The 25,568-nt window shown below is 43.4% G+C and overlaps 2 protein-coding genes and 1 long non-coding RNA gene across 4 annotated transcripts; 2 read left to right on the top strand and 1 right to left on the bottom strand.

Annotated features, from left to right (window-relative positions):
- Positions 1-1,840, top strand: LOC310799502. The gene is made up of 2 exons (XR_014553819.1): positions 1-75; positions 1,220-1,840. It is a non-coding gene; the product is annotated as an uncharacterized lncRNA (long non-coding RNA).
- A 6,680-nt stretch (positions 1,841-8,520) lies between these two features.
- Positions 8,521-9,871, top strand: polr2l (RNA polymerase II, I and III subunit L). Of its 2 annotated transcripts, none has more exons than XM_083662096.1 (3): positions 8,521-8,606; positions 9,008-9,112; positions 9,559-9,871. In XM_083662096.1, exons 2-3 carry the CDS (start codon positions 9,018-9,020, stop codon positions 9,665-9,667), a joined length of 204 nt encoding a protein of 67 aa, XP_083518222.1. In that variant the 5' UTR covers positions 8,521-8,606; positions 9,008-9,017; the 3' UTR covers positions 9,668-9,871. The 2 variants fall into 2 exon arrangements, with proteins under 2 accessions (XP_083518222.1, XP_083518221.1); XM_083662095.1 differs by having other exon boundaries at positions 8,535-8,669.
- A 508-nt stretch (positions 9,872-10,379) lies between these two features.
- LOC310799501 (cleavage and polyadenylation specificity factor subunit 7-like) lies at positions 10,380-25,244 on the bottom strand. The gene is made up of 9 exons (XM_083662094.1): positions 24,594-25,244; positions 23,867-24,094; positions 23,598-23,701; positions 21,411-21,556; positions 20,909-21,296; positions 19,339-19,439; positions 13,311-13,455; positions 12,881-13,140; positions 10,380-11,005 (listed from the first exon to the last, which is right to left on the bottom strand). Exons 1-8 carry the CDS (start codon positions 24,663-24,665, stop codon positions 12,885-12,887), a joined length of 1,440 nt encoding a protein of 479 aa, XP_083518220.1. The 5' UTR covers positions 24,666-25,244; the 3' UTR covers positions 10,380-11,005; positions 12,881-12,884.
- Between the last annotated feature and the right edge of the window lie 324 nt (positions 25,245-25,568).

The raw sequence follows: 25,568 nt of genomic DNA, 5'->3' as shown, positions 1-25,568 counted from the left end.
AAAGAACAAAACAAAAACCCACCCAGTTGTCTTTGCCATCTCTTACAGAGCTGTTGGAGAGGAGCTGTTGGAGAGGTATGTGATGCTTGTTTTTCCTCTCGTCAAATCACTGCCAAATTTGATATTAGGCATTTTTTTAGGAGCTGCGCTGCTGACATTCACTCAACCAGCTATGATGCGTTCATTCCATTTCAGCAGTATTTCTCTCTCTTTATTCTATTGCTCTGACATCACTGACATCACTGATTTCCTCTGTTGCAGTCACTGTCTCCTTACTCCTCTCTCCTCCATCTTGTCCTCCATTTATAGCTTCTATGACTCATGACTCATACAGTTTGACAGTGAGAGGCGAGAGAGAGGAGGAGATAGCCGGAGAGAGATTACATGTGCAGTTTGGTTGTTGCATCCAGGGATAGCTATGGTCAGAATGACAGAAACCAGAGGCTCAGTCCTCGGACGTGAATGAGCTGTTCTGCAGCTGCAGTGTGCCCTACTACCCCCCCCCCCCCCATTACAAAGCAGTTTATCCCACGAGATAGCTTCACACAGGAAGCTGTCGGGAAAACATTGTTTCTTCAGTGGAAGTTTATTTCACAGCTGCTCTGACCAAAATAAACGACCCCCTGTCCCCTCAGAGCATCAGGATGTCATCGCCAATGTCATCCATTTCCCCAAGGTCACGTTTAAGGCCCCACATGACTGCTGTTACTGTCCAGTAAATACAACTCTTCTGCATGTTGCAGTATCTTAAAGGAACACGCCGCCCATTTTCAACCAGCTTTGTATCATTAGAACATCAGTAGTATATCAGAAAACTGTAAACGGTTTTGAAGTCTGTCATTTAATTTGACAGTTATTGAGTGTTAAAGTGTGGACCAGTGACATCACTGGTCCACACTAACTCAAATTAATAACTCAAATCAACTGTCAAATTATTCATCAATTCATCTAGTTTGACAGTTATTGAGAGTTGATTTGAGTTAGTGAGTTATTCATTTGAGTTAGTGTGGACCAGTGATGTCACTGGTCCACACTTTAACACTCAATAACTGTCAAATTAAATGACAGACTTCAAAACCGTTTACAGTTTTCTGATATACTACTGATGTTCTAATGATACAAAGCTGGTTGAAAATGGGCGGAGTGTTCCTTTAATGACATGCTGTCTGAGCCTAAGTCAGCAGGATCATCTGTCTGTGTGTTTGCTGTTTCGCCTCAGTGAAGTAGCACAGAGCCAACCTCCGAAAGTCTGCTCCTGACCAGACCACACCTCTCTGTTCCTGAGTCCATGGACGCCAAGGCCAAGAGCGGGGCCCCAGTGCCCAAGGCAGCACCTAAAGCAGAGAAGAAGAAGGCCGAGCCGACCCCCGCGGCTGAGGCCCCCCCCAACGCCCAGGACGGGGCCGCGGAGGCTGAAGCCACGACGGAGGCCGACGAGGCCGTGGCCTCCTGCGGCGCAGCAGACTCTCTGGAACACCTGAAGCCCTTTCTCATCGGCGGGGCCATCGTCGCAGCAGCGGGAGCCGTCTTGCTGGGAGTGTTGCTACTGGCGAGGAGAAATTAAAAAGCAACTTCATTATCACAAAAGCTATTTAACGGTTGCTGGTGGGTTAGTGGGTCACTTGCCGATTGGTTTATAGACTTATCAGGGTAGAGACGGGGGAAGGGGAGCCACTGTGCATCTATGTTTCTTTCAGTCTGGCTTCGCTTGTAATGAATTGAATCATACAAGATTTGAACAAGGCTTATATGGGGACATAAGTATACCTAGTGCGTACAGTATATGCATGAATTTGATTCACTTCACTCTGTTTCGTATAAAAAAAAACTCGCTGTAGTACTGAGCTTACATGCCTAAAGTCTCTAAAGCTAAGGTAGCCTATTCAACTGCTGTCTCTGGTTTCATCCGGTTTGCACAAATATTGAGAGTTCACATTATTTGTTCATTCTTGCACCGGAAACGAGCTCACATGGTTCACTTTGCTAAGAGTTATTCAAAAAGTGAATTTGTAACATCGAAACTTCTTTCGCCAGAGATTCAAACTACTTCTCAGAGTTGTAGGCATCTAGATTCGCTTCCCTATTTGCTTATCTTTTACTTTTAAATGGAAAAAATAGACAAGGTCGTCCTAAAAATAGCTGGGATTGCGCATTGTGCACACATTGTGCCTAAAACAATCCCCAAGCGATGGTGTTCAGTTCCCCTTCCTTCAGTGTTCAGGGAGGAAGACGTGGTCCCTGCAGAGACAGGTGGTCCCTGCAGAGACAGGTGGTCCCTGCAGAGACATGTGGTCCCTGCAGAGACATGTTGTCCCTGCAGAGACGTGGTCCCTGCAGAGACATGTGGTCCCTGCTGCAGAGACATGTGGTCCCTGCTGCAGAGTCATGTGGTCCCTGCTGCAGAGACATGTTGTCCCTGCAGAGACATGTGGTCTCTGCAGAGACATGTGGTCCCTGCAGAGACATGTGGTCCCTGCAGATCGAATTAGTCCAACGGAGAACTGCAAATGTGCCATTAAAAGTCCACTTTTTCAGTGAAAGAAAAGAAAAAACATGATTGAGAAAGTATTGTTGGTGGACGTTTGAGATCAAACGTGTGTTAGTTTACTGTTACATGCCAGTGGCAGAGAAGAATATAGAAGTGACTCCTTACTGTAGATTAGAATAAGCGAGAGCTTTCCATATCACAGTCAAATTATATCACAAATCTATAATCCTTTATACATTACACAACAGTCAAAGTTATGGCAGGTTCAAACTGTTTCCATCTTAGATAGATCTGTAGCAGCCTGACCAGCCAATAGTCGCAGTAGAGTTTAAACCTGAAACTCTGTGTGCACCATGGCACCAGGAAAAATCCTTGTTTTCACAAACTCATTATGAGCCATATCTAACATAGACAGCCTAGATTGTTTTGAAAGTGGGGTTTACATTAAATACCGTTGTATAGTTAATGTAGAGGAAAACTATTTTTGTTATGTTATCGCTGCACAGAACATAGTCCGCTCACATGTACAGCTAATTGGGACGGCCCTGTTACATTGGTAGTTAGCAAGAATGAAGTCCTGACAAATGCACTTCCTTGGTTTATAAAATAGTTGTCAGGGCATCTAGGAGTTTCAACTCATCAGTGACCAAAAATCGTGTTCGATTACGAGCATACTTCACCACAATCAACACCCCTAGCTCTGACAATATATACTCTGCCAACACCAAAACAACCTTCACCTTACATTGTACAATGCGGTGTACTGAATATAAAAACAAACATTTATTTTCATTATTTCAAGAGCGTATAAATGCAATAATTCAGATAGGACTCCTCATTTAGCACTTGTGCTGTAGCAGGTAAATTGGCATTGATGATGATGATGATAATGATGGTGGTGGTGATAATGATTTTCTTGAGAATATTCCTACAACTTATTTTCCTTATGCACACTCTCCTCTGCCCCCAAAGCTCTTCAATGTAAAAAAAGAAGGAGGAGAGAAATGGTTCCCCTGTAATCAGACCTTTATTAAAAGCAATGAACCAGCCAAGTTGGCTTTTTTCCCTTTTTATAACAATGGGCTCTGAATAAAATAATGATTCGGATTGAGGGATCATGCATTTACAGATCGGTCTTCAGCTCTGCTCAGTGAAGCTTCAGCTCTGCTCAGTGAAGCTTCAGCTCTGCTCAGTGAAGCTTCAGCTCTGCTCAGTGAAGCTTCAGCAGTCATCTATCAAACTGATCATGACATTTTGACATGTGAGAGAAACAACAATGAGGGGTCATTTTAGATGAGATGCTGATATATATGAAGAGTTCATTTGCAAAAACAGGTATCTCCGTTTGGATTTTTTATCATTTAATTTTATATATTGATGTATTTATACTGTAATTTATTTATTTTTGGGACATTTTTATTATCAATCATAATTAAAACATTCATCTGATAATTTTCACATGAATCACCTCAATAATGTTTTCTATGTGCACTCCAGGGAGTATCAAACAGATGTTTGTTCATTTTAAGAATGGTGTTTACCTGTTTTTGCAAATGAACTCTTCATATATATATATATATATATATATATATATATATATATATATATATATATATATATATATATATACATGTTGGGTGCAAAGAGCAACTTGATCAGTAATCCACCAGTAATACAATGCAAATATCTAGGTAACCCCCCCCCCCCCCCCCCCCCCACGTACTTAAGGTCATGCAGTCATAAATATTGCCTTCATTGACAATCTTCAATCAGTGAACAAAAAACAAACACATAATAGTGAAATAGTACGACAAAATCAGTGTCATGATAAAATAATTCGGCCTTGTGACTATTAAATATGAGAGAGGGCAGCAGTGTATCTCTGCAAATTATGTTTTCTGGTACAGCTACTGCTCAGTGAGTACAATTATCCTTCTACTCAGCATGTAAACTACTCATATACTATTTGATGTGTACCTACCTGTGTGGTACAGTATATGACCTGCATTCTGACATTGACTGGTATTCACCTGGAAGCTCAGCACTAGATGGCTTCAATATACTGATTGTGATTAGGCTTAGTCATTGAATCCTTGTATGATTAACGCCCCAATATGTTATGGTAATTTGATGCTATAAATCTGACTCTTTGCTCCTCTAAAAGTCATCTTTCCTAAATCCAAGCTCACCCAGATCCACTCCTCTCACCATTGTAGGTTCGACTTCGAACCCTCAAGTGCAGCAGCCTAGTGATGTGATGTATGAAGACGGCTGTGGACAAAGTCTAATATGGCTGCTGGCTCTTTTCTATATAGAAAATATATTGATGCACAATAGCGCTATGGATACCCCCATAATGAATCTAAGGCTCTAAAGGGGCTTGTTTCAGTACAACTGGCCAAGTTTCATCCACAACTTCCTGAACACATTTACAGAATGGATTTTGAAAGTGAATGTATCAAGAATCCACTTGTCCAGATAATTAGAATAAGGGACACACTCAACCAGTGCCATTTAGAATGCAAATCCAGACATTGGACATTGGTCAGTTTTCTGAAAACAAACAACTATGTTTTGTTTAATAGGCATTTGACCATTGACACAAGTAAAGGGCAAGCCTAATTCTCAAAAGTGTTTAAGTGTACATTACAGCTATTTATCAAAGAGGCAATGTCATTATAGTACAACGGATTGGGCCTAATAGGATCATTGCATAACCCCTTTAGTTATCTTTAAAAACTCTGAATGCACATCCCCCACCTACATGCATTGAGATCTTTCCGCCGGGACCCACACAAAAGCAACAACGTCCAAACCAATGAGTGGAAGTCTTTCAACAGCAATGAATGATCGCCATGTGAATGCCTCTGACAAATCAACAAAAAGAGCAGCACAATGTTGTCTGGCGTCCACAGCAGACACAATGTCATTGACAACTAGAGAGGTGGCAGTACAGGCAGGGTTTCTAAACTCAGCGCTGAATCCAGATTGAGGAGTGCTTATATAGAATATCTCTTGTCTCTTGTAAGTCGCTTTGGATAAAAGCGTCTGCCAAATGACGTAATGTAATGTAATGTAATGTAATCTCATGGGAAAGGTGTTTATGAAAGCCTTCAGGGTTTTAGCCAAGCAGGACATTAGGAGATAGCTGCCTGTAGCCTAGTTATTTCATCACCAGTGCCAGCCACTCTCACAGAGCAGCCTTCCATCATGTGACCTTTGACTGACCAATGGCTTACAGCTGCTAAATACCCCATTCATTATCATACAGCTGCTGCAAATTTGTATTAAAAAAGCTATACTTATGCACAATTACCAAGCCTTCTCGCAGTCTTAATGTGAATAGACATAAATAGTTCTATTGAAAGGTCTGTTTTGCTGAAACGGTGTTGGTTTATAAAGGGAAGACGCATCAGAGTCTACCTGGCCTGCTATTTACTATAGCCTAATATTGTGTTTGTATTATAAAGGGATATATCAAATATATTTCTGTTTAACTAGTTCACCGTTTACATACTTTGTGGAGGTGCTAAATAATTAGTAATCCCACTAGAAACCCACTAGTTCCTCTACCGTCAAACACCAGGATTTGGATTGAGTACATTTTGACACTGGACCAGTGGCTTTTTTGTTTGTCCCTGGCGTCCTCTACTTTGAAAAACATTTAGCGAAGTCATTTATATCCTACTGGATTATGTGAGTGTGGATGTCCTGAAACAGTTAAGCATGTTTTCCTACAATGTGCCAATAAGACAGAAAGGCAATCCTTTTATAGACAGTTTTAACTTGACAACAATAACAACCGTCACAACCCACCTGAATATCCTGTATACATAGCTGAGCGCAGGCTGATATTCGGCTCATATTAAATGTTAACGTTAGGCCGTGTCTCCGACAGACACATTAACAAGGTAGCCTATTTCGCTCTTTATGTCTTGTAGTAGTTAGTAGTAGTTGTTGTTGTTGTTGTTGATAGTTGCCATAACAACCACCGCTGTCGGAAAGACGTGCACACGCTGGGTAGGAAGCGTTGTTGTCCCGACCCGGAGGCGATATATTTTTTGGGATGATGGCGAAGGCTATGTGAAGGCATAACCCGCCCCTCTCTGCCTCTGATTGGCCTAGCGTCAACTTCCATCCAAACACATTCGCTTGGCTATCCTGCATTACATCTCTTTCTACAGTCTGTGGTCAGACCGTCAGACTCAGACAGACAGACAGACAGACAGACAGGACAGACAGACAGACAGACAGACAGACAGACAGACAGCAGTTACGCTTGCTAGCCTGCATGAAAGACGCCAGTGTGTTTATGTTTTTAATAGAGTCATATCTATGGTTTATAACGCTGCCACTAATCAGAGGCAGAGAGGGCCAGGGGCGGGTTATGCCTTCGCCATCATCCGAAAAAAATATCGCTTCCGGTAAGCTAGCTAGCTAGCTAATGTTAGCTGCTGGTTGGTTGGCTAACTAGCGAATGTTAGCCGTTAGCCTCGGGGGGAGGAAGTCCATATATGGTGCATCTGGTCATGGGCACAGGACATTACGTCATCACAGGATAACGCGATTGGCTGGCTCAGGTTCAAATCTGAGCCAGCCAATCGCGTTGTCCTGCACTGTTGGGAGCGTGTATAAAAGGCGACCGCTGACCGTGGTGGGTAGGGGAACCAGAGGAGAGAGAGGGGGAGAAGAGGAGGGGGAGGAGGGAGGACGGGAGAGAGGAGAGGGGAGGAGCGGGGTGGGCGGGGGGAACGAGAGGAGAGGAGAGAGGGGGAGAAGCGGAGGGAGAGGAGAGAGGGGGAGAAGAGGAGGGGAGAGGAGAGGAGGAGAGAGAGGGGGAGAAGAGGAGGGGGAGGAGAGGAGAGAGAGGGGGAGAAGAGGAGGGGGAGGAGGGAGGACGGGAGAGAGGAGAGGGGAGGAGCGGGGAGGAGCGGGGTGGGCGGGGGGAACGAGAGGAGAGGAGAGAGGGGGAGAAGCGGAGGGAGAGGAGAGAGGGGGAGAAGAGGAGGGGAGAGGAGAGGAGGAGAGAGAGGGGGAGAAGAGGAGGGGGAGGAGAGGAGAGGAGAGGGGGAGAGGAGAGGAGCGGGGTGGGCGGGGGGAACCAGAGGAGACGATGGGAGAGGAGAGGAGAGAGGAGGGGGAGAAGAGGAGAGGAGAGGGGGAGAGGAGAGGAGCGGGATGGGCGGGGGGGGACCAGAGGAGCGGGGAGGAGATGATGGGAGAGGAGGGGAGAGAGGAGGGGGGGGAGAGGGGGAGAAGAGGAGGGGAGGAGAGGAGAGAGGGCTAGGAGAGGAGAAGAGGAGAGGGGGAGAGGAGGGAGGAGGGGGGAGAGGAGAGAGGGGGAGAACAGGAGGGGAGAGGAGGGGAGAGGAGAGAGGGCTAGGAGAGGAGAAGAGGAGAGGAGGGGAGAGGGGGAGAGGAGAGGAGGAGAGCGGCACCACCCCGCTGGGCAGACTCCCAGGCCAGCCACCGCAACCTCCAGGCTGCCACCACCCAGGCTAAGTGCCCCTCGCTGCATGGCCTTGCCCGCAGCCCAGCTGCTGTGTGGCCAATGAGACCAGCATCACTGATAATGTCAGATTTGATGTCACAGTGGGATTTCATCAGTGGGATTTATGACATCACTGACATCAGTGATGTCATAAATCCCACTGTGACATCATCAGTGATGTCATAAATCCCAATGTGACATCATCAGTGATGTCATAAATCCCTCATGACATCACAGTGGGACAATCACAGTGGGACAGAGAAACAGACAGAGCCCTAGCTCCCATTTATATACTGAAGTTTGTCAGACCTAGGAGTTTCATAATTTTGTGTTAAATCTTTCTTTGGCCAGAACAAGAAACACACACACAAGACCAGTTCCTGGCATGATTCAAGAGTATGATGAAGTGTGTTTGAGTTAGTTATATTCTTGTCCTGCGGAGGGCAGTAATACGCCTAGTAGCATCTATACTGCCGGGAAATTGAAAGAAGAAGAAAGTAATTTGTCTACTTCCGGGTTGTTTTGTTTTTATCTTCTTCTTCCGGGTTGGCTTGTGGCACTCAGCACTGGCGTGTGTGTGGAACATTAATCTAGCAATATCCCGAACTAAACTAGTCGGTGACGGTGGTGAGTTTTATTGGCGGCTTTTGTTTTATTCTTCTTTGTGTCCGTCCCTGATTCGTAGGCAAAGTAAGTTTTGCGTTAAATCAACACGTTCGTTACGGGAAGCTAATAACGTAGCTAACGCTAACCCATACTCAACTTACTAACATGAGGAATTGCTTGTTATCAGTTGGTTGGTTACTATCGCTTGCTTGTGCTATCAACAGATCATTTAATATAGCTAACGCTACAACTTCAACGGTGTTACCTTTATGCTGGCTAATGTGAATTGTTCTTGACACACGTTAACTTATGTTCGATAACGTTAGCAAACAAGTGTTACATACTACAACAACGTTAGCGTTACATGTTCGTCAACGTTAGCTAATCTACCGTTAACTAATTTGATGTGCTTCTGTTCACAGGTGTCCGACAATGATCATCCCAATTCGGTGCTTCACGTGCGGGAAGATCGTGGGTAACAAGTGGGAGGCATACCTCGGCCTGCTGCAAGCAGAGTACACTGAAGGGTGAGACAAAAAATACCTGCTCTCATCAAGATGTCGCTGTAGATTACTTGGATCTCGAGTCCAACCGCAGAAACCTTTTTGGGAAATCTTTCCTGCGTTCTGTGCAGCCTAGCTAACGCGAGGTTAGTGCACTGTAGTAGTATGAGAAGGACAAACAGATGTACAGTAGAAGGAAAATTAACTCCAGTCTAAACCCATTTTATTTTCAAAATGAACTCCATAAGGCTGAACAGCCCTGGTGCTGGCCCTGTGTGGATTTTGCATGCTCTCCCCGTGGTTTGTGTACAGATGAATAATGGAGACATCTTAAGACAATCATTCCTGACTTATTTGCTGTAATAGAGCTCAACAGTGGGGGTTCCATATTGTGCATCCCTAAAATGTACTGATCTGTATGGCATGATGGCTTATCCTGACCAGTCTCCTCTCTTCCTCTTACTTTGCAGTGATGCCCTCGATGCCCTGGGTTTGAAGCGGTATTGTTGCCGGAGGATGCTCCTCGCTCACGTGGATCTTATCGAGAAGTTATTGAATTATGCTCCCCTGGAGAAGTGATTGTTGTTGGCGGCTTCACCAGAAGGAAACTGTTAAATGGACTGACTTCAGTTCTGTCATGGACAGAGTGCCTCCACAATACATTATCACACTGCTGGTGTGTAGCACTGCAGAGATGGAACGGCGGCCACAGTGAAGACTCTGTAACATTAGTTTGGGTGTTTGATTTGACAATGTTTTTCTAAATAAAGCTATTAAATGACATTCTCACTTGCATTCCTAGCTTGTCTGATGATCAAAATCATATTCCCTGTGCTGCAGAGATTTGACCAGTCTAGTTCTATTGGAAGTTTAATACCCAATTATACTGGACAGATAAAACAAAACTACTTAAGTAGAACACGATAGATAAACAGTGATGTTTATCTGTCCAGCTCAAGTATCAAAAGGATCTGAGGCGAAAATAATAATTTTAATCTCTTTGCCAATGTGCTGTGGCAGCAGGTAAAGCAACATCTCACTGTTTTGGAGAAGGCACAATGCTTCATGTAAATTGCTATGATCAAAGCTGTATTTCATATTCCAGATTTACATTTGATTTTAACTTGAGATGTAATGTCTATTTTAAACTTCTGGGGGGAAATAAGAGACCTAGACACACACAAATCATTGGATGAAAACAATTTTTTTTAAACGACTTTACTACTTTGTCATGACCATTTGATTACACATTTTATAAGTTCATGTGGTTCCTCTCAGAGGAGTCCTATGCTTTCGAGGGCAGTTATCTACCAAAAATGGCATAAAAGCTACTGAAAACAGCCTGTGTAACTATTCAACCGATATTTTATTACATTGTGTGTTTCGGAAAAAAGTACTATTTGTACAAAGGCAGCATCAGAATCATCACTGATTAGCAACAGGTAGTCGTTAAGATTTGGAATACCTCTACAGTATGTATACAGTTTCAAAAGTTCACAACTAGTCTTCTTCATAGACACTTTGTGCAACACATTTGCGTGTGCCTGTATGCAAATGCCACAAAACGGTTTAATGCCTTAAGAAATATCACACTCAAATTATATTTTTTTCGGGGAATGTTATTTAATCTTTATACAAAAGAAAGGGATGAAGACATTACACTGTACAGTATAACATAGGTTATCAAGGTCTCCTGCGCGTGCAAGTATGGAAAACTGACTTTTCCAACCACATTTTTTCATAAAACAGGTAAGAGTCCAAGTGTGCTCATAGACGAGTGGAGGACAATGAAATGCATTGGAAATATGTCAGTCTCACCATCAGTTCCTCCATAATCCCAGATGCCTGTACAACTTGGTGCAGAAAAAAAAGTCCTGTCTTCTTCATTCTGCTTCACACTTGGAGACAAGGCCAGGTCTGGGGAGAAAAGGACACACTTTTCAAACTTGTAATAATCACAGTAAAGAACAACCTCTAAGATGGTATTTCTGTGCTTATGCAATGATAATATCAACATTTGTATTGATTGAAAGTAACCCTTTCTACAAAGTAGTATTGATACAGTACATTCAAGTTTCTGAACTGCAAGGCATTTGTTGGTTTTGGCTCCATGTTCTTCGTATCACTGTTTGTATTCATCTTAAAGCTCTGTAGAAGAAGCCTGGTGTTCTTATTTACTCTACCTCACTATCATACTATCTCATACAATCGCATTAGATCCATATACTGAAACGATACATTGTAGAAACATTTTTTGGCTCCCTTGATAAAACAAGAAAACGGTATGTATTCTTCTGCCATATTATACGTTGTATACGAGCGAGAAGATCCAGTGCATGATTGGAGTCTTAACATCCTATCTGGTTAAGGTTGGTAACAACTGCTCAGTTTGTGGTTTCTCAAGGTTATGGGGATGGTGCGCTGTTATTACTGTATCATTAATGTCACTTGAGCAGCTTGTAACATTTGTTTCTGTATGCTAATGACTTTAGCTTCATGATGTCCTGTGTGGCAAACTAACCAGAGCCAGGAAATGAGTCCATTCTGTTGTGTTCTAGATCTAATGTATGTGAAATACTATAGTTCAAAATCAATGTAGGAGAAGTTCACAATCTTGACAAAAAGTCAAACGAAAAAGAAACATTTGCCAGATTCACGAGAAGGATGCAATACAATTTTGAGTGCCATTTCCACATTCCTCGTTAATAAAGATTTTCTTTTTCCTTTAATAACGCGAAGCATGCAAGGAGGCACACTAGAAATGATCACACAATATTTAATAGTTTGCCTTGGCTAAATATATATATATACAGAAAAAGGAAGTCACAGACTCTTCTCTGAATTTGCTGACACTTATGGAGGCAACGTCTCTGCGACATTGTCCTGATGAAAACACTGCAGCTAAAAACATGTGCGTAATAACTGTCATGACAGTGGAGAGGTGTGTGTGTGCATGGCTTCTCGAGCTTGTAACCTTACCTTCACCAGGTCTCCATGCCTCCAACACTGGTGCCTGTCTCAGTCAGCCTCCTGCTGCTCCTCCCAAGGGAGTCAAGGCTCCTCTTTGGCTTTATTTGTTGTAAGCATTTTGCTCACCTCCTCACATCAGACCAGTGTTTTATACCTCCACTAAATTGCGTGTCTGGTGCCCAAAACCAACTGCATTCACTTTGTGGTTCCATAGTGACTTTTTACACACTGGTAAAGTGTCTCTTCTCTGCAGCTCTTTGGGGTTTTCTCCGTCACAAACACTCCCATATTTGTGCTTTTTTTGGGCCCATCATTAGGCTACATTGCTGCTAACGGGCTATTGTGCTTGACCCCTAATTAGTCGCAGTTCTAATTAAGTACCTGCGCATCTGGTCATTTACTTTAGTAAATACTTTGCACTGGCGGTACCAATTGCAGCCACATCATATCTGTATGCAATATGTTTATTGTGTACTGTCCCTGTTCAAATAAACAATAAACAATAAAGATAAAGATGATAATGTCAGTAAATTGAAGTGAAATATAAACTTGGCTAATCCTGTGCGAATGTGCTGCACGAAACACAGATGTACGTGTTTGTGTGTGTGTGTGTGGAAGGGGGAACTTTCTAAATCACGTGTGTTCCCTAGGTAATACAAGTCCCATGCGAATAGGGCTTAAGTTTAAGCGAAGCAGGGTTGAAAGAGGTTTGCATCATTTGATCCAAGATACAAAGAGACACAAATATGGTATGTAATAAGGAAAACATGATTGGTGAGGATGATCTAAAACCAGAAGTAATATAACGAGGTGGACGCTTACCAAGCTAGCGGTATCGGTCTCGGCTTTCTCTATGCCTGTCCCGTTCCTGCACGCGGTCCTTGTCCCTCTCTCCGTTCCAGGATCTCTCTCTCTGTCTTCCAGACGCTCCTGCTGCCTCCCAGCTGTAGGGATCCTCTCTGTCCCGCTCTCTCTCCCGCTCCCTGTCCTCTCTCTCCCGCTCCCTGTCCCGCTCCCGCTCTCTGTCACGACCCCGGTCCCGCTCTCTTTCTCTGAGCGATGAAGAAGAACGCTGGCCCTCCCTGCAGAGACACATTGTGACATTGCTCGTGTTTTACACATCTGAACTCTGACAGTATAAAAAGTGTGAGGGGAAAATAGTGGGAGCAATATGATTTTCAGCTGAATACATATATACATATATATATGATATATATATCAGGACAATAAGATGCATCAATGATATAAAAACCTGTAGCCGTAGTTGCCCTGGATGGAGACTAGACAGTCCTTGAGTGAGGTGACCAGGGCCTGGCAACGTTCATCTCCGTACACTCTGGACTGCTTAATGACCGCGATGGCAGTCAAAAGAGTTTCCATGGCCACCCGCAAGTCTCCTGCAGAAGGAACAGACAGGTTGTTGTATGGTGGTCAAGCACTTCAGTGACGTTTTAAAGGTCCCATTGATCATTTTTATGTAGACAAATAATTTTTGTGTGTGTGTGTGTGTGTGGGGATATATAAATATATATGACTACAATGTACACATCCCAGCTGTGAGCTGGTTGGGTATGAAGATGAGGAACATTTCAAACATCCGTGCATACCCAAAGATTGAAAATGGATATAACTAACCTAAACGGGGTGGCCAAGTGGTCAGCAAGAGGATTTTCTTTTTTCTTTGCCAATAATAGGTTGTTATTTTAATGTAATTTTGTACTTTTTAATGCAATTTTTACTTGTGTAATTGCTATATTCTGTTTTTACTGCTGTTGACTATACGTGCTATTATGTTGCTGTCTCTATTTTTTAACCCTGTCCACTTGCTGCTGTAGCACTGAAATTTCCCCTTGTGGGACGAATAAAGGATTATCTTATCTTATCTTAACACATTCACTGCCAGCCGTTTTTTTTTTACTGTAGGTAGCTTCTGCCAAGGTTTTTTTTTGAGGATTCTGGCTCATCTTTCAACAGCCGAGGATTATTTTCTGCTAAGATTTTGTGAACACAAAATATCTCAAAAGAACTACCGTAAATTCCGGACTATAAGCCGCGGCTTTTTTCCCGTTTTTTGGCCCCTGCGGCTTATATAACGGTGCGTCTTATCTATGGATTTTTTCAGAAAAAAAAAAAAAAAAAAAAAAAAATCTCTCTTTTTTAGCACTCTTTCTAACTATAAATCCACTTCTGTTTTAATTTCCTCTCTTGCCCTCTTTTCACCACACCGCGGACACTGTGTGCACTGTAAAAATAAACAACGGTGGTGTTGTGTTATGTTGTTTTGTTGAAATGTTGTAATACGGTAAATGGGAGCTTCCTCAAACAGCCATCTCTTCCCGACAATCCCCTCTGTGCGTGACCACTTACATATGGTAATTACGGTAAGCAAACGGCCACTCGGGCAACAACTCCCTCCCCCGACTACCAGGAGAAAATCACAAACTTCGGCGAATTCACACAAAGGAAGATCAAGGAATATTCACAACAAGACGAGCAGTAGAAGCAACACTCTCACTTACCATGGGGAAGGTACGCAGAAATTCACACGAGGCAGCTTTCAAGTTGAAAGCAGTCAATCTCGCATTAAAAGAGAGCAGCCGCCGATCAAACAGAGCAGCCGCGCGTAACCTGGGCAAAAGGGACTGTCCGTCCGGGGGAGAACTACTGAACAACTCCCTCCCGACTATCAGGAGAAAATCACAAACTTCGGCGAATTCACACAAAGGAAGATCACGGAATATTATAGGAGTGTGAAAACATCCACAATTACCAACGGGTTCCAAAACGCTGGACTGCTGCGGGATGAAGAGGATGACGCCACGGGGACTGCCCCCTAGTCCGATACCTCACGAGTCCGATACCTCACGAGTCCGACACCTCATGGTTTTGGGTTAGGGTCTGGGGGAGGTTAGGTTTAGGCGTGGGGGTGGGAGAGGTTAGGTTTTGGGTTAGGGTCTGGGGGATGTTAGGTTTAGGCGTGGGGGTGGGAGAGGTTAGGTTTTGGGTTAGGGTCTGGGGGAAGTTAGCCTCTTTTTTCGGACTCGTGAGGTGTCGGACTCGTGAGGTATCGGACTCGTGCCATGGCACCTGAAGGAGAGAGGAGAGTGGTTGACGAAGCCACCCTGAACCTGTTCGTTTCCGACACTGAAGATGAGGACTTTGGTGGTTTCAGTACGCAGGAAGAAGAGGAAGACGAGGATTAGTGACTTGACTTCTCTGGTTACAGGTTTGCTGCACATATACGGTAGCCTATTGTTGTGTGATTTTGTCTGGGGATTAGTGACCTGACTTTTGTTTTGTTTTGTTGAAATGTTAATAAATGGGAGCTTCCCCAAACAGCGATCTCTTTCCCGACATTCCTCTCTGTGCACGAACCCTTTCATATGGTAATTAAACATCAAAACACCCGCGGCTTATAGTCCGGTGCGGCTTATAGAAGAAAAAAATAGTCAATTTTGGTCCCGCGGCTTATACACCGGTGCGTCTTATAGTCCGGAATTTACGGTAATAGAATGTGTGCTTTCTCTGTCTAAAAGAGTTAGTTTGTAGAGTTAGTACCGGTAGTTATGTAGGCATTAGCACTTGAATACAGCATGGTTTCAGCATCTGAAAATTTAAGCTGAGATAATTGGCTTTTTGTGAAATTCGATAGAACAGTCACTTTAACCATTCATTTTTGGCATCAGTAAGACGTCAGACATCTAAACAATAGTTTTGAACAGTAATTTCCTCCATAACAGCAGGAAACCCCCCTCTCCTTCAAACTCCTCCCTCCGTGTGTGTTCTCCTCCTGCCTCCCTGGCTCTGCAGCGGGCGTGTCACAAGCGAGTTTCTGCTGCTGCTGCTGCTGCTGCCTGTCTGCTGGCGGCCGCTCTTTGGGCGAGTCTGGATGGGCTCGCTCGTTTCTTGGGGTTTCGGTTGAGAGCTTTGATGAAGCTTTTGCGATTCTGGTCTTATTTATGCTGCGTGTTTCAAAAGCCCTTTTCCCACATGCGCTTTGTACCGCAAAATGACCGGAACGTGGTCAAATGGCTGCATGTGGGAAAGGCGCCGTGCCGGTATAAGCGCGACCCCGTCGTCGCGGCCATTTCACCAGTTTTGAGCAAGTCAGAAGAGCGGTATGCCGCGATAGACAGACAGGTGAGAAAGGGGTCCAGTCATTTTCCGCTATCAGTGGGCTGTGACTTCGCGGACCAGGTTGCAATGCACACAGTAGACAGTCCAACACCAAATACACAGCTGATTGTTCGATATTCCCCTGGTGTTGCGTACCACCAAAGGACTATTGCCAGTCGCAAACGCGCTTCCAGTGGTTTTCGCCACCGGGTGATCTTGCGTGCGGGTCGGACCAGACTCAGCACGTAGTCGAACGGACGCTTCCATTCCACGTCGTCAAAATTGCTCAGAGCATCTTCCCAAAATAAATTCCCTCCTGGTCTCTCTCGCTTCCAGACGGCTCTAGTCTCACGCAGCAGCGCAGAGGTACATAACACTGTCATGATCTGTCCCCGGCGAACATGAATCTGTTTCTGTTCGCACGTATATCCCTTTCCATTTTCGCCTTAATTTGTCTGCGTCGCTGTCTACGTTTGAGGAAAAAGCGCATCAGCAATATTATCAAAAGAGTGGACGCCGGCTCCATGTGTGTTTGTTGTTGTTTTCTGACTGGCCTCAGTGGCCTGCAGCACAGACCCCAGGCCACTCTCCCCCGCCCGCTCCGCCGCACCCCACCCCACCCCCCAACATACCGGCTATTTGACGACTAGATTCTCACATGCGAACGTTGAGGTGTGAAGGGAAATTCAGGGAAATGTCCGATATTGACTTACAGGTAATTTTCCGGTACGCATGTGGGAAAAGGGCTAAAGTGTGTTGCAAAAGTAGGCCTGTGCACATCCCACCTTCATCCAGGTGCAGGGCAAAAGGCGTGATATTCAGTAGGAGAGAATGAATGTCCGCACACCGGTTAAGCTCCCATAATTTAATAATTGTATGTAAATAAAAAAAATAAAAATAAAAATAATTGTAAATGTATTAAACCCAGCCAATCCCTTTTTCTCAAAAATCTTATTCTACAAAAGATTCATTGATGATATCTTTCTAATTTTTGACTCCACAGCGGAGGAATTATTGAGTTTCCATGAGTATTTGAATTCTTGTAATGAACACCTGACGTTCACGTTAGAATATGACATGCATCGCATAAGTTTTCTGGATGTACAGATATACAAAGATGGACTGAGTATTAAAACTGATCTGTTTCGAAAACCCACCGACCGTAACACTATATAACGTGGGGACAGTTTCCATCCGAGACCACTGGTCAAAAGTTTACCCATCAGTCAATTTCACCGGGTACGTAGAATCTGTAGTGAGGACGCAGACTACTCTGCGCAGGCTGCAGACCTATCTAATAGATTCCTCAATAGAGGCTATAAGCAAGAATGGATTGATGTGGCCAAGCAGCGGTTTGACCAGTTAACACAAGAAGAATGTCTAAGACCTAAGGAGAGGAAAAAAGATCTTAGAAAATCTCCTATGTGCTGTATTAAGTATTCTCCTCTGGTGTCTGACTTTAGAAAAGCAGTCAATAAGCACTGGCACATTATTGAGTCGGACCCCAAGTTAAAAACAGTTTTGACAGAAAAACCAATGTTGGTGTTTAAACGTGCGCCAAACCTGAGAGACCGTTTGGTTAAAAATGAAGTGCGCCCCCAGCCAACCACAGACCTACCAGTTATGTCAGATGGTAACTACCGGTGCGGAAATTGCGCACAATGTTCATACACACACAAATGTAAAATCTTTAATCACCCACATACTGGCCAGAACATTTCTATTAAAGGGGCCATCACATGCAGTACGAACACGTTGTGTATCTTATCCGCTGTCCCTGTGGGTTAGCCTATATAGGCAAGACGACGCGACCCCTGCGCACCAGAATCAGTGAACACCGGAGCTGCATTAGAACCGGGGATGAACGCAGCCCAGTTGCTGCTCATTTCAAAGCAGCCGGTCATAATGTCAGTGCCCTGAGGTATATTGGGGTGGAGAGAGTCCAAAAACCACCTAGAGGTGGCGATCATGATAAAAGACTCCTCCAACGGGAAACATTTTGGATATTTTATTTAAACACCATGTCCCCTCATGGACTGAATGAAGAATTTGATATAAAACCATTTCTGTAATATGGTAGGCTGAGGTCTGTGCATTCATTTGTGAATTTGTGAAGTAAGCAAAAAAGTGTGAATTGTCCCTTTAAGCTCAGCTCACTGGCTGTTGGTTGTCTTTCCCCTTTCCTCATTTTATTTTATTTTCTGCAACAAGGGTGTGGTTTATTGATGGAAATATTAATGTATTATTAACTTTCATATTGTGATATGTTGAATGTAGCCTATGCCCCTTTCTTGGGGTTTTAAACCAATTTTATAAAAAAAATTGTTGTACAGGCCGGATCAGCTGATGGGCAGGTGTTTACCATTAACTAATCACCTGAACAGCTATATTAACTGCCTTTTTCCTGTCTGTGCTTTGTTGATTGATTGCCTGAAGAAGACCCGTGTGGGGTCGAAACGTTGCGCTATTTCAATTATTAAATTATGGGAGCTTAACCGGTGTGCGGACATTCATTCTCTCCTACTAAAGTGTGTTGCACCCATAATCTATTATGCAAATTTGCAATCCCCCACCGCCAGCTCCCTGCACGAAAGCGAAAGCGTTTTCGCCAATCCATTTTCATGAGAATGGCTTGCTCACGCGGCTGTTTTTGCTTGGCTTTCTCTCGTCTGGAGAGCACTGTCGCCACTTAGTGGGTCGGTAAAATAGATTATACACATTCAATACCTCGATGTAAAAGGGGTTGATCGACGTCCCACCGTCAAAAAAAAAAAAAAAAAATTTTGGACGAGATATCTCGTCATTGGCAGTCAACCGTTGGTTTCTGCTTGACGAGATATCTCGTCCACGGCAGTGAACGTGTTAATAAGGAATAGGCCCACCCTGCCAGTAAAGGGAGCAGTCATTTCCCTACACCGTCTAAAAGAGATGTGGCTACTGGCATATTATATATATATATACTGTACATATATATATATGTCATTCAGATACTGGCATATTCGCTATTCTTGTTTGGTTTGGCTTTGATCAAACCTGCTGTGATTTCCCACTTCTGTGGTGGGTTAGAGGAAATGACTAACTCAAACTGTAAGGTCATTTCTTCATCAATAATACCACAATCTGAAAGGCCACATGTGTCTTCCACGGCGCGGTTTGTAACTTACCAGTTGTGGCTCCAGACACGGCCTTGGTGATGGCACTGCTGGCAACAGCTTTATTCCTGTTCATTAGCTCCTCAAAATCTCCATCTGAAGTTTGTTTGTTTCTGCAAAAAGCAAGTTAGCACATCAGTTACCACAGTAAATGACTTTACTTACTTGGCCATCCATAGAAGTTGTTGGTACTGCAAACAATCCATTACTGTTTTAAGTAATAAGTGTTACACATGACAAAGACACTGAATCCTTATCTTTCAATATGTTCTATTTGTTGTATTATATTCAATACAATTCTATTTGCACTATTATCTTCATATATTGATTATATTTTCATGTATGCTTATCCATATCCTTGTCTTTTGCTACATCAATGATCCAAATTCCCTAAGGGTGTCAATAAACTTGATTCGTATCCTATTAAAAAGGAATTGCATGTTTCTTGCAGTTTGCAATATTCGCTACTTGCCCGTCCTGCAGCTCCCCAGCTCCCATATATTCACCTTATGTAGCCACTACATTTGACCCGGTTGTGTGGTCATGTGACGACTTCCGGCTAAAAATAAATAAAAAATAAAATGGCTGGCTGCTCCAATATCATCTAACTCTGAATTAACTAATAATTTAGCCAATTGTATGTAACATAGGGATGTCACGATACTAGAATTTCTACTTCGATACCAATACCCAGGAAAATATCGATACTCGATACCATTTTCAATACCACGGGAAGGGGGGATGATGACACATTAAAAAGCATACAAATAAAGTTAGACAGATGGACAGACAGACGCACACTTCTCCATAATCTAGGCTTGATAAAACTTTGAATTTAGACAGCAGATTAGCCCTGATCTAGCCATCAGAACACATTTAGCTTGTTGAAGCAACAGATACCCAATGATAGGGAGGGGAAAATCTGTGATTTTTTATTCAAAGAAAGCACTGATGGTATCAAAACGGTTGCAAATGACAAATGAGTATTGTATCCGTTTAAATTTTTTAGTATTGATACTTTCGATACTATCGATACCTGTTGCAAATGAGTATTGTATCCGATTCAAATTTTCAGTATTGATACTTTTCGATACTATCGATACTTTTGACAACCCTAATGTAACATACCAAATAAAAGCAAATGGCAATGTCTAAGAATGCAATGCCATGTAACTGGCTCGTTAATTCTCGCATTCCAGGGAATTACGTTAACGTCTGCGGGTCTTATAGACGTTAGTGGCTCGAGCTGCGCTCGGAGGACAGAAAACCTTCTGAAGCTTTCTTTGTTGGAGTCCAGGTATGTTTTACAAGAAAGTGCTTGTCATTGTCGAAGATAACGTTATCTGACCTGGCTAACAGTGGATACTCGCTCGCTTGCTGTGTACCGAGCTCAAAGTAGTAGGCTACGTTCTTTATTTTACCCCCTGCACTGTCCGCTACAAAAACAACTCTCTTCTTCTGACGTTCTTTCGTATTTGGCGGCGTGACCGCCGGAAGTGTTAACACGACCCGGAAGAATTTGGCCCACCCCCCGCGTCTGAACATGAATATACTGATGCAAAGGAGGGGCTGTGCTGCTCACTTGTGTTGGCTGTACGCGTTGCTGCTGTGGCTGTCGTTGCTGCTGTGGCTGTAAGCGTTGCTGCTGTGGCTGTCGTTGATCTGGGTGAAGAACGCCGGGTTGATGTGCAGACTGGGAGGCGGCTGGCTCGCAACATGGACGGGCGGAGGGGGAAACATGTGGGCGGGTGGAGGTGGAGGGAGGTTAGGTGGAGGAGGAAGTGGGAAGGGAGGAGGCGGGTGGCATGGGAAAGGACTGGAGAGTGAGGGGAACCTGTTTGCAAAAGGGTGTGGGTGTGGAGGGAAGATGGGGTGTATGGGCGGAGGGCCGGACTCCTGCGATAATAATGTGGGAATCTTCTCCATGGTTTCAGAGTCCTGGGAGTCCTTCGGAACACGCAGGGGTATACCTATAGAGAGCACATTGTTTTCATAATTAAAGGAAGCATAGTCATTGATTGCATATGTCAATTTTGCATAATGATGATTAATATGAATGATGTTCTGACATGATATGTTCTTACGTTTATTTGCGATCTCCTCAAAGAAACAGACGTTCTTGCGAGAGGCAATGCGACAGTTGACCCTCTCCCCGTTTACGTGACATGCTGGGATTTTCTCCAACAATTTCCTCAATGACTCTTCTGTGGATACCATCATTTCTGCAAAGCTGTGTTACAGAGGAAAGGAGAGAACACACACCATGTCACAAAAACAAGAGAAGAAGAGAACACACGCCATGTCACAAAAACAAGAGAAGAAGAGAACACACGCCATGTCACAAAAACAAGAGAAGAAGAGAACACACACCATGTCACAAAAACAAGAGAAGAAGAGAACACACGCCATGTCACAAAAACAAGAGAAGAAGAGAACACACGCCATGTCACAAAAACAAGAGAAGAAGAGAACACACGCCATGTCACAAAAACAAGAGAAGAAGAGAACACACGCCATCAAAGAGCATGGAAGGAAAGAGACGACACTCCGGCCATTTTTGGAAACAGAATGCGCCTCGCAGTGGTCAGCTGCGGTAGCGCGGGCCCCTATAATCAGCCTCTCTAAACAGTAACTCAACGGGAGAACAGTCTAAATTTCGTGGATTCACATCTTTTCTGGGCGTACTGTAAATCTTGATTGAAGTGGTGTAGTGCAGGGATGTAAAACAACAACCATATTGTGGAAACTAAGCAAAATTTTTAGTTTTTTTCTTTTAGTTTTTTCAAGATAAATAGTAAATGCAAAGGACCCGAGGTTAAAACCACGGCAACACACTTCTGACGGAGTGGACGACAGCCGCATTTGCGCAAACTGTTTACTGTTTCCCGAGGGGGGCTCGGGATCCAAGCAGTTTCAGGGGAGGCTCAGTGAATTGAAGTGAATAATATATGAGCTATTACATTAGTTATCAAAAGGAGATGTGATTTGGTTAAAGAGATAGTTCAGAGATCCAGTAGTTTGGGGGAGTTTTACAGTATATCCCGCACTTTTTTTTTTGTCAGAAAGAAAGAAATGTCTCCAGACAGAACTTATGGGGGGGACCTTTTATGTATTTTGTGTAGTCTGAAGAATGTCAAAGAGCAATATCTGGCTATCTTGGCTCAATTAAGTGTTTTAATTTATGTTGTTTGCAAGTGCTGAGCCCGAGTGTGTTTTAACTCATTCTCTGCCATTGGCGTCATGGAACGTCATTTAAGAGACAATGCTTCCCCGTCATTGACGTCATCAGACGGCAATAAGTGTTATGGTAAAAGCTGTGCCCACGGGCAAGTTTGATCGGAAGGGGAAACAAAATCATTATGGGGTTCATAGTTGAGTGTAACACTGCTCAGTATCCACCATCAAAGACATTTATTTGGGTCAGGAGCCGTGAAGATGACTTAATTTACAAAAATGTCATTTCCTCCACTTTCTGGTCAGAGACTGCTGTTTTTGTTGAAAACAACCTACATTCAGGTGTCGATAACTAAAGGACGGATGAAGGTAGAATCAAAAAAATTTTCATATGAAAGTTGAGGCTCTCTTCTTCCTTTTGGGATATTCAGTCTTTACGTAGTCATAGAAGAAAATATTCTGTGGGTCTTGGAAAATTATCAAAAACCCTGGCGGTGGCCAGTGACTTTTTCTGAAAAACTGTGCCGGAGAATGAGTTAAAGATGGAAATGGAAATTAAATCAATTGAATGAAAATAAAAATTATCAAAATCTTAGGGTCAATTATTGCCCCTTGATCACTGTTTTTATGGGCATTCAGAGGTTTCTTGAGGGATTTTTGCCTTTGCCCCTTGCTAATTTCAGCTGTGTCAGAAGCTGTTCCACGAGTCTAGGGCAGAGGTTCTCAAATGTTTTTCAGCCAAGGACCCCTTACAAGATAGAAAATATATCGGGGGTACCCTCATTCTGATTTGTGATTTTGGGCTAAGCTTAATTGTTTCCACGGTAACATGCTTGACTTTTAAATTGATAGGTTTGTTAGATTAGAATGTAATCCATGAACCATTTTAGATTTAAAGCATACAATTTTTTCGTTGAACTATGAAGCTTTTGCAACAAAAAAAGGTTTTTATTTTAATACCTGAAAACTTTTCGCGGACCCCCTGGCAAAGTGCCATGGACCCCTAGGGGTCCCCGGACCCTCTTTTGAGAACCACTGGTCTAGGGAATGTGCGTCCTAAGAGTAAATCCTGTGAGTAAATCTCCATATTTACTCACCCTCTCGACTGGCCATTGATTTTGTTCTCAGCAAATTTGACTTCTGTGACATCCTTCACACCCAAAGTTTGGGCCAGGGAAATAAGGTCTCTGTCAGATGTCCACTGGAGGTAGCAACATGTATTGAGAGGGAGAGGATGAGAGAAGGACTGGAGTGTTAACAACAAATACTAAGAAACTCAAAGAAGGACTGGAGTGTTAACAACAAACACTAAGAAACTCAAGTGGGAGTGGGTAAAAAGTTATTTTCGTGTGCGACTCAGACTCACCCAGGGGAAATTGCCAATGACTAAAACATGTTTCTTCAATGAGTTTCCTCCAATGTGGGTGTTCGGTGTTGGTGTTTTATCCTCCTCTTTAGCTGGTTTCTCCTTAGGGGCAGCAGGGGCAGGGGTGCGCAAATTCATAGGCCCTTCCTTTTTGGCCTGATTGACTGTGCCGGTCAAAACAGCATCATAAAGGTCGCTTGCCTCGGCACTTTTGTCAAAATCACCATCCTATGGGATTGAAATGAGCAACAGTCATATATACACACATTACATTCTACTGTATATTATGTGTCGAGCATGGCAATACCACTGTCATTAGAAGTATGAATCCTACCAGGGTCACCCATGCTCCCAATGTGTGACATGATATTATGTCAAAATATGCCTACGAATCTATAAGAGGCATTCTTCTACATTCTTTAATTGTGTTTACTTCTTGTAAATATAATGTGTAACAATTCATCAGTTTGCTGGGGACCCACTCAATGACCCCACGTTGAGAACCACTGGAACTATTTATTCTCAACTTAGATAATTATATATTGAAATGTAACTTTAGGTGCATCATATTTCTTGATAGCCACATCACAGATTGTATGAAATTGTGCGAAAATGGGCGGTTGTCTTAAGTCCACGTCCAAATAGTTTTTCAAATAACCAACTTTATATACGGTTCCTGGTGCATTTTCTGCGATGTCTTCCCCAACACAGGTCCCACGTTACTAACCTCATCGTTTTGATTGAGGTCGCCGTAGAGATCTATGAAGTCCTTCTGGGCGGCAGGTCGTGCAGCAGCCATCCTTGAAGGCCTAAATTGATGTAGGAGCTAGCACGGAGCTGGCTGCTTTGTTTGAGTTATTTTCAATGCAGCTGGCACATGCACACTGTAGCAATCAGCGATGCATAACAACAATAGGTGCACTGTTAATATCTAATAGAGATAATTTGCCATGTTTTGGTTCAAGCTAACGCTAGTTAACTATCGTCAACGCTAACGTAACGTTATTTCTTTTAGCTCCACGGAAAATAATGGAAATCGTAAAATATAACGATAAGAAGACTATTGGTTACGTTAAGAGGGCAACGGCCAAGAAATAATCTGCATGCACGTTTTCCTAGTGATAACATAAACAGTAAATTCCCGAATACCGTAGAGTCGCTCTGTTTTCCAGCTAACGCTAAATGGCTATCGCTAACATTTGAGTGCGTTGGCGATATTTTACCGGTTAACAACAACACACAAAATGTTGGTTCCCATGCGTAGCGTCGCTTATTCTGTGGGGAGGACAAATATAATTAAATTAATTGTACATGATAATTACAAATGAATTAACTCGGTAGTAAACGACAACTATTGTGGAGCGGCATCAACGCTATTATTTGTATTTTGTACACACACGCGCTACCTAACCAATATGGCGTCAGTCAGTGTGTGTAGCCAGAGACATCTATAATAGAGACACCCCACTCCAGGCTGTCTTCCGGTCTCCTAAATGGGCGTGATTCTCGGCTTGTGATTGGCTGTCTGTCAATGGTATGAAACTTCATTGGCGGACCAGGGGGCGTGTCAGTGGCGAAACCTCCGTGGCACGGATACAGAAAGTGACTGGAAGTTGGGGTGTCTCTCTTAAAGTGCTCTGGTGTTAAATCTGGTGTAGCTTTTGCTCTCTCTCTTTTTGTGACGTTGTTTGGATCTGCCCTG

The sequence above is a fragment of the Poromitra crassiceps genome (genome assembly GCF_964638095.1).
Source record: "Poromitra crassiceps genome assembly, chromosome: 28".
Classification (NCBI taxonomy): domain Eukaryota; kingdom Metazoa; phylum Chordata; class Actinopteri; order Beryciformes; family Melamphaidae; genus Poromitra; species Poromitra crassiceps.
The sequence above is the reverse complement of the archived record's forward strand: the minus strand, read 5'-3'. Positions and strand labels throughout refer to the sequence as shown.

Excerpts from the sequence above, each read along its gene's own strand:
- LOC310799501 (XM_083662094.1), bottom strand. The coding sequence starts at position 24,665 with ATGGCTGCTGCACGACCTGCCGCCCAGAAGGACTTCATAGATCTCTAC. Across the intron at positions 19,440-20,908 it reads AACGCGTACAGCCAACACAA|AAACAAACAAACTTCAGATG; the intron begins GTGAGCAGCACA and ends TGCTTTTTGCAG. Across the intron at positions 13,456-19,338 it reads CGTGTCTGGAGCCACAACTG|GAGACTTGCGGGTGGCCATG; the intron begins GTAAGTTACAAA and ends TTCCTTCTGCAG.
- polr2l (XM_083662096.1), top strand. The coding sequence starts at position 9,018 with ATGATCATCCCAATTCGGTGCTTCACGTGCGGGAAGATCGTGGGTAAC. Across the intron at positions 9,113-9,558 it reads CAAGCAGAGTACACTGAAGG|TGATGCCCTCGATGCCCTGG; the intron begins GTGAGACAAAAA and ends CTTACTTTGCAG.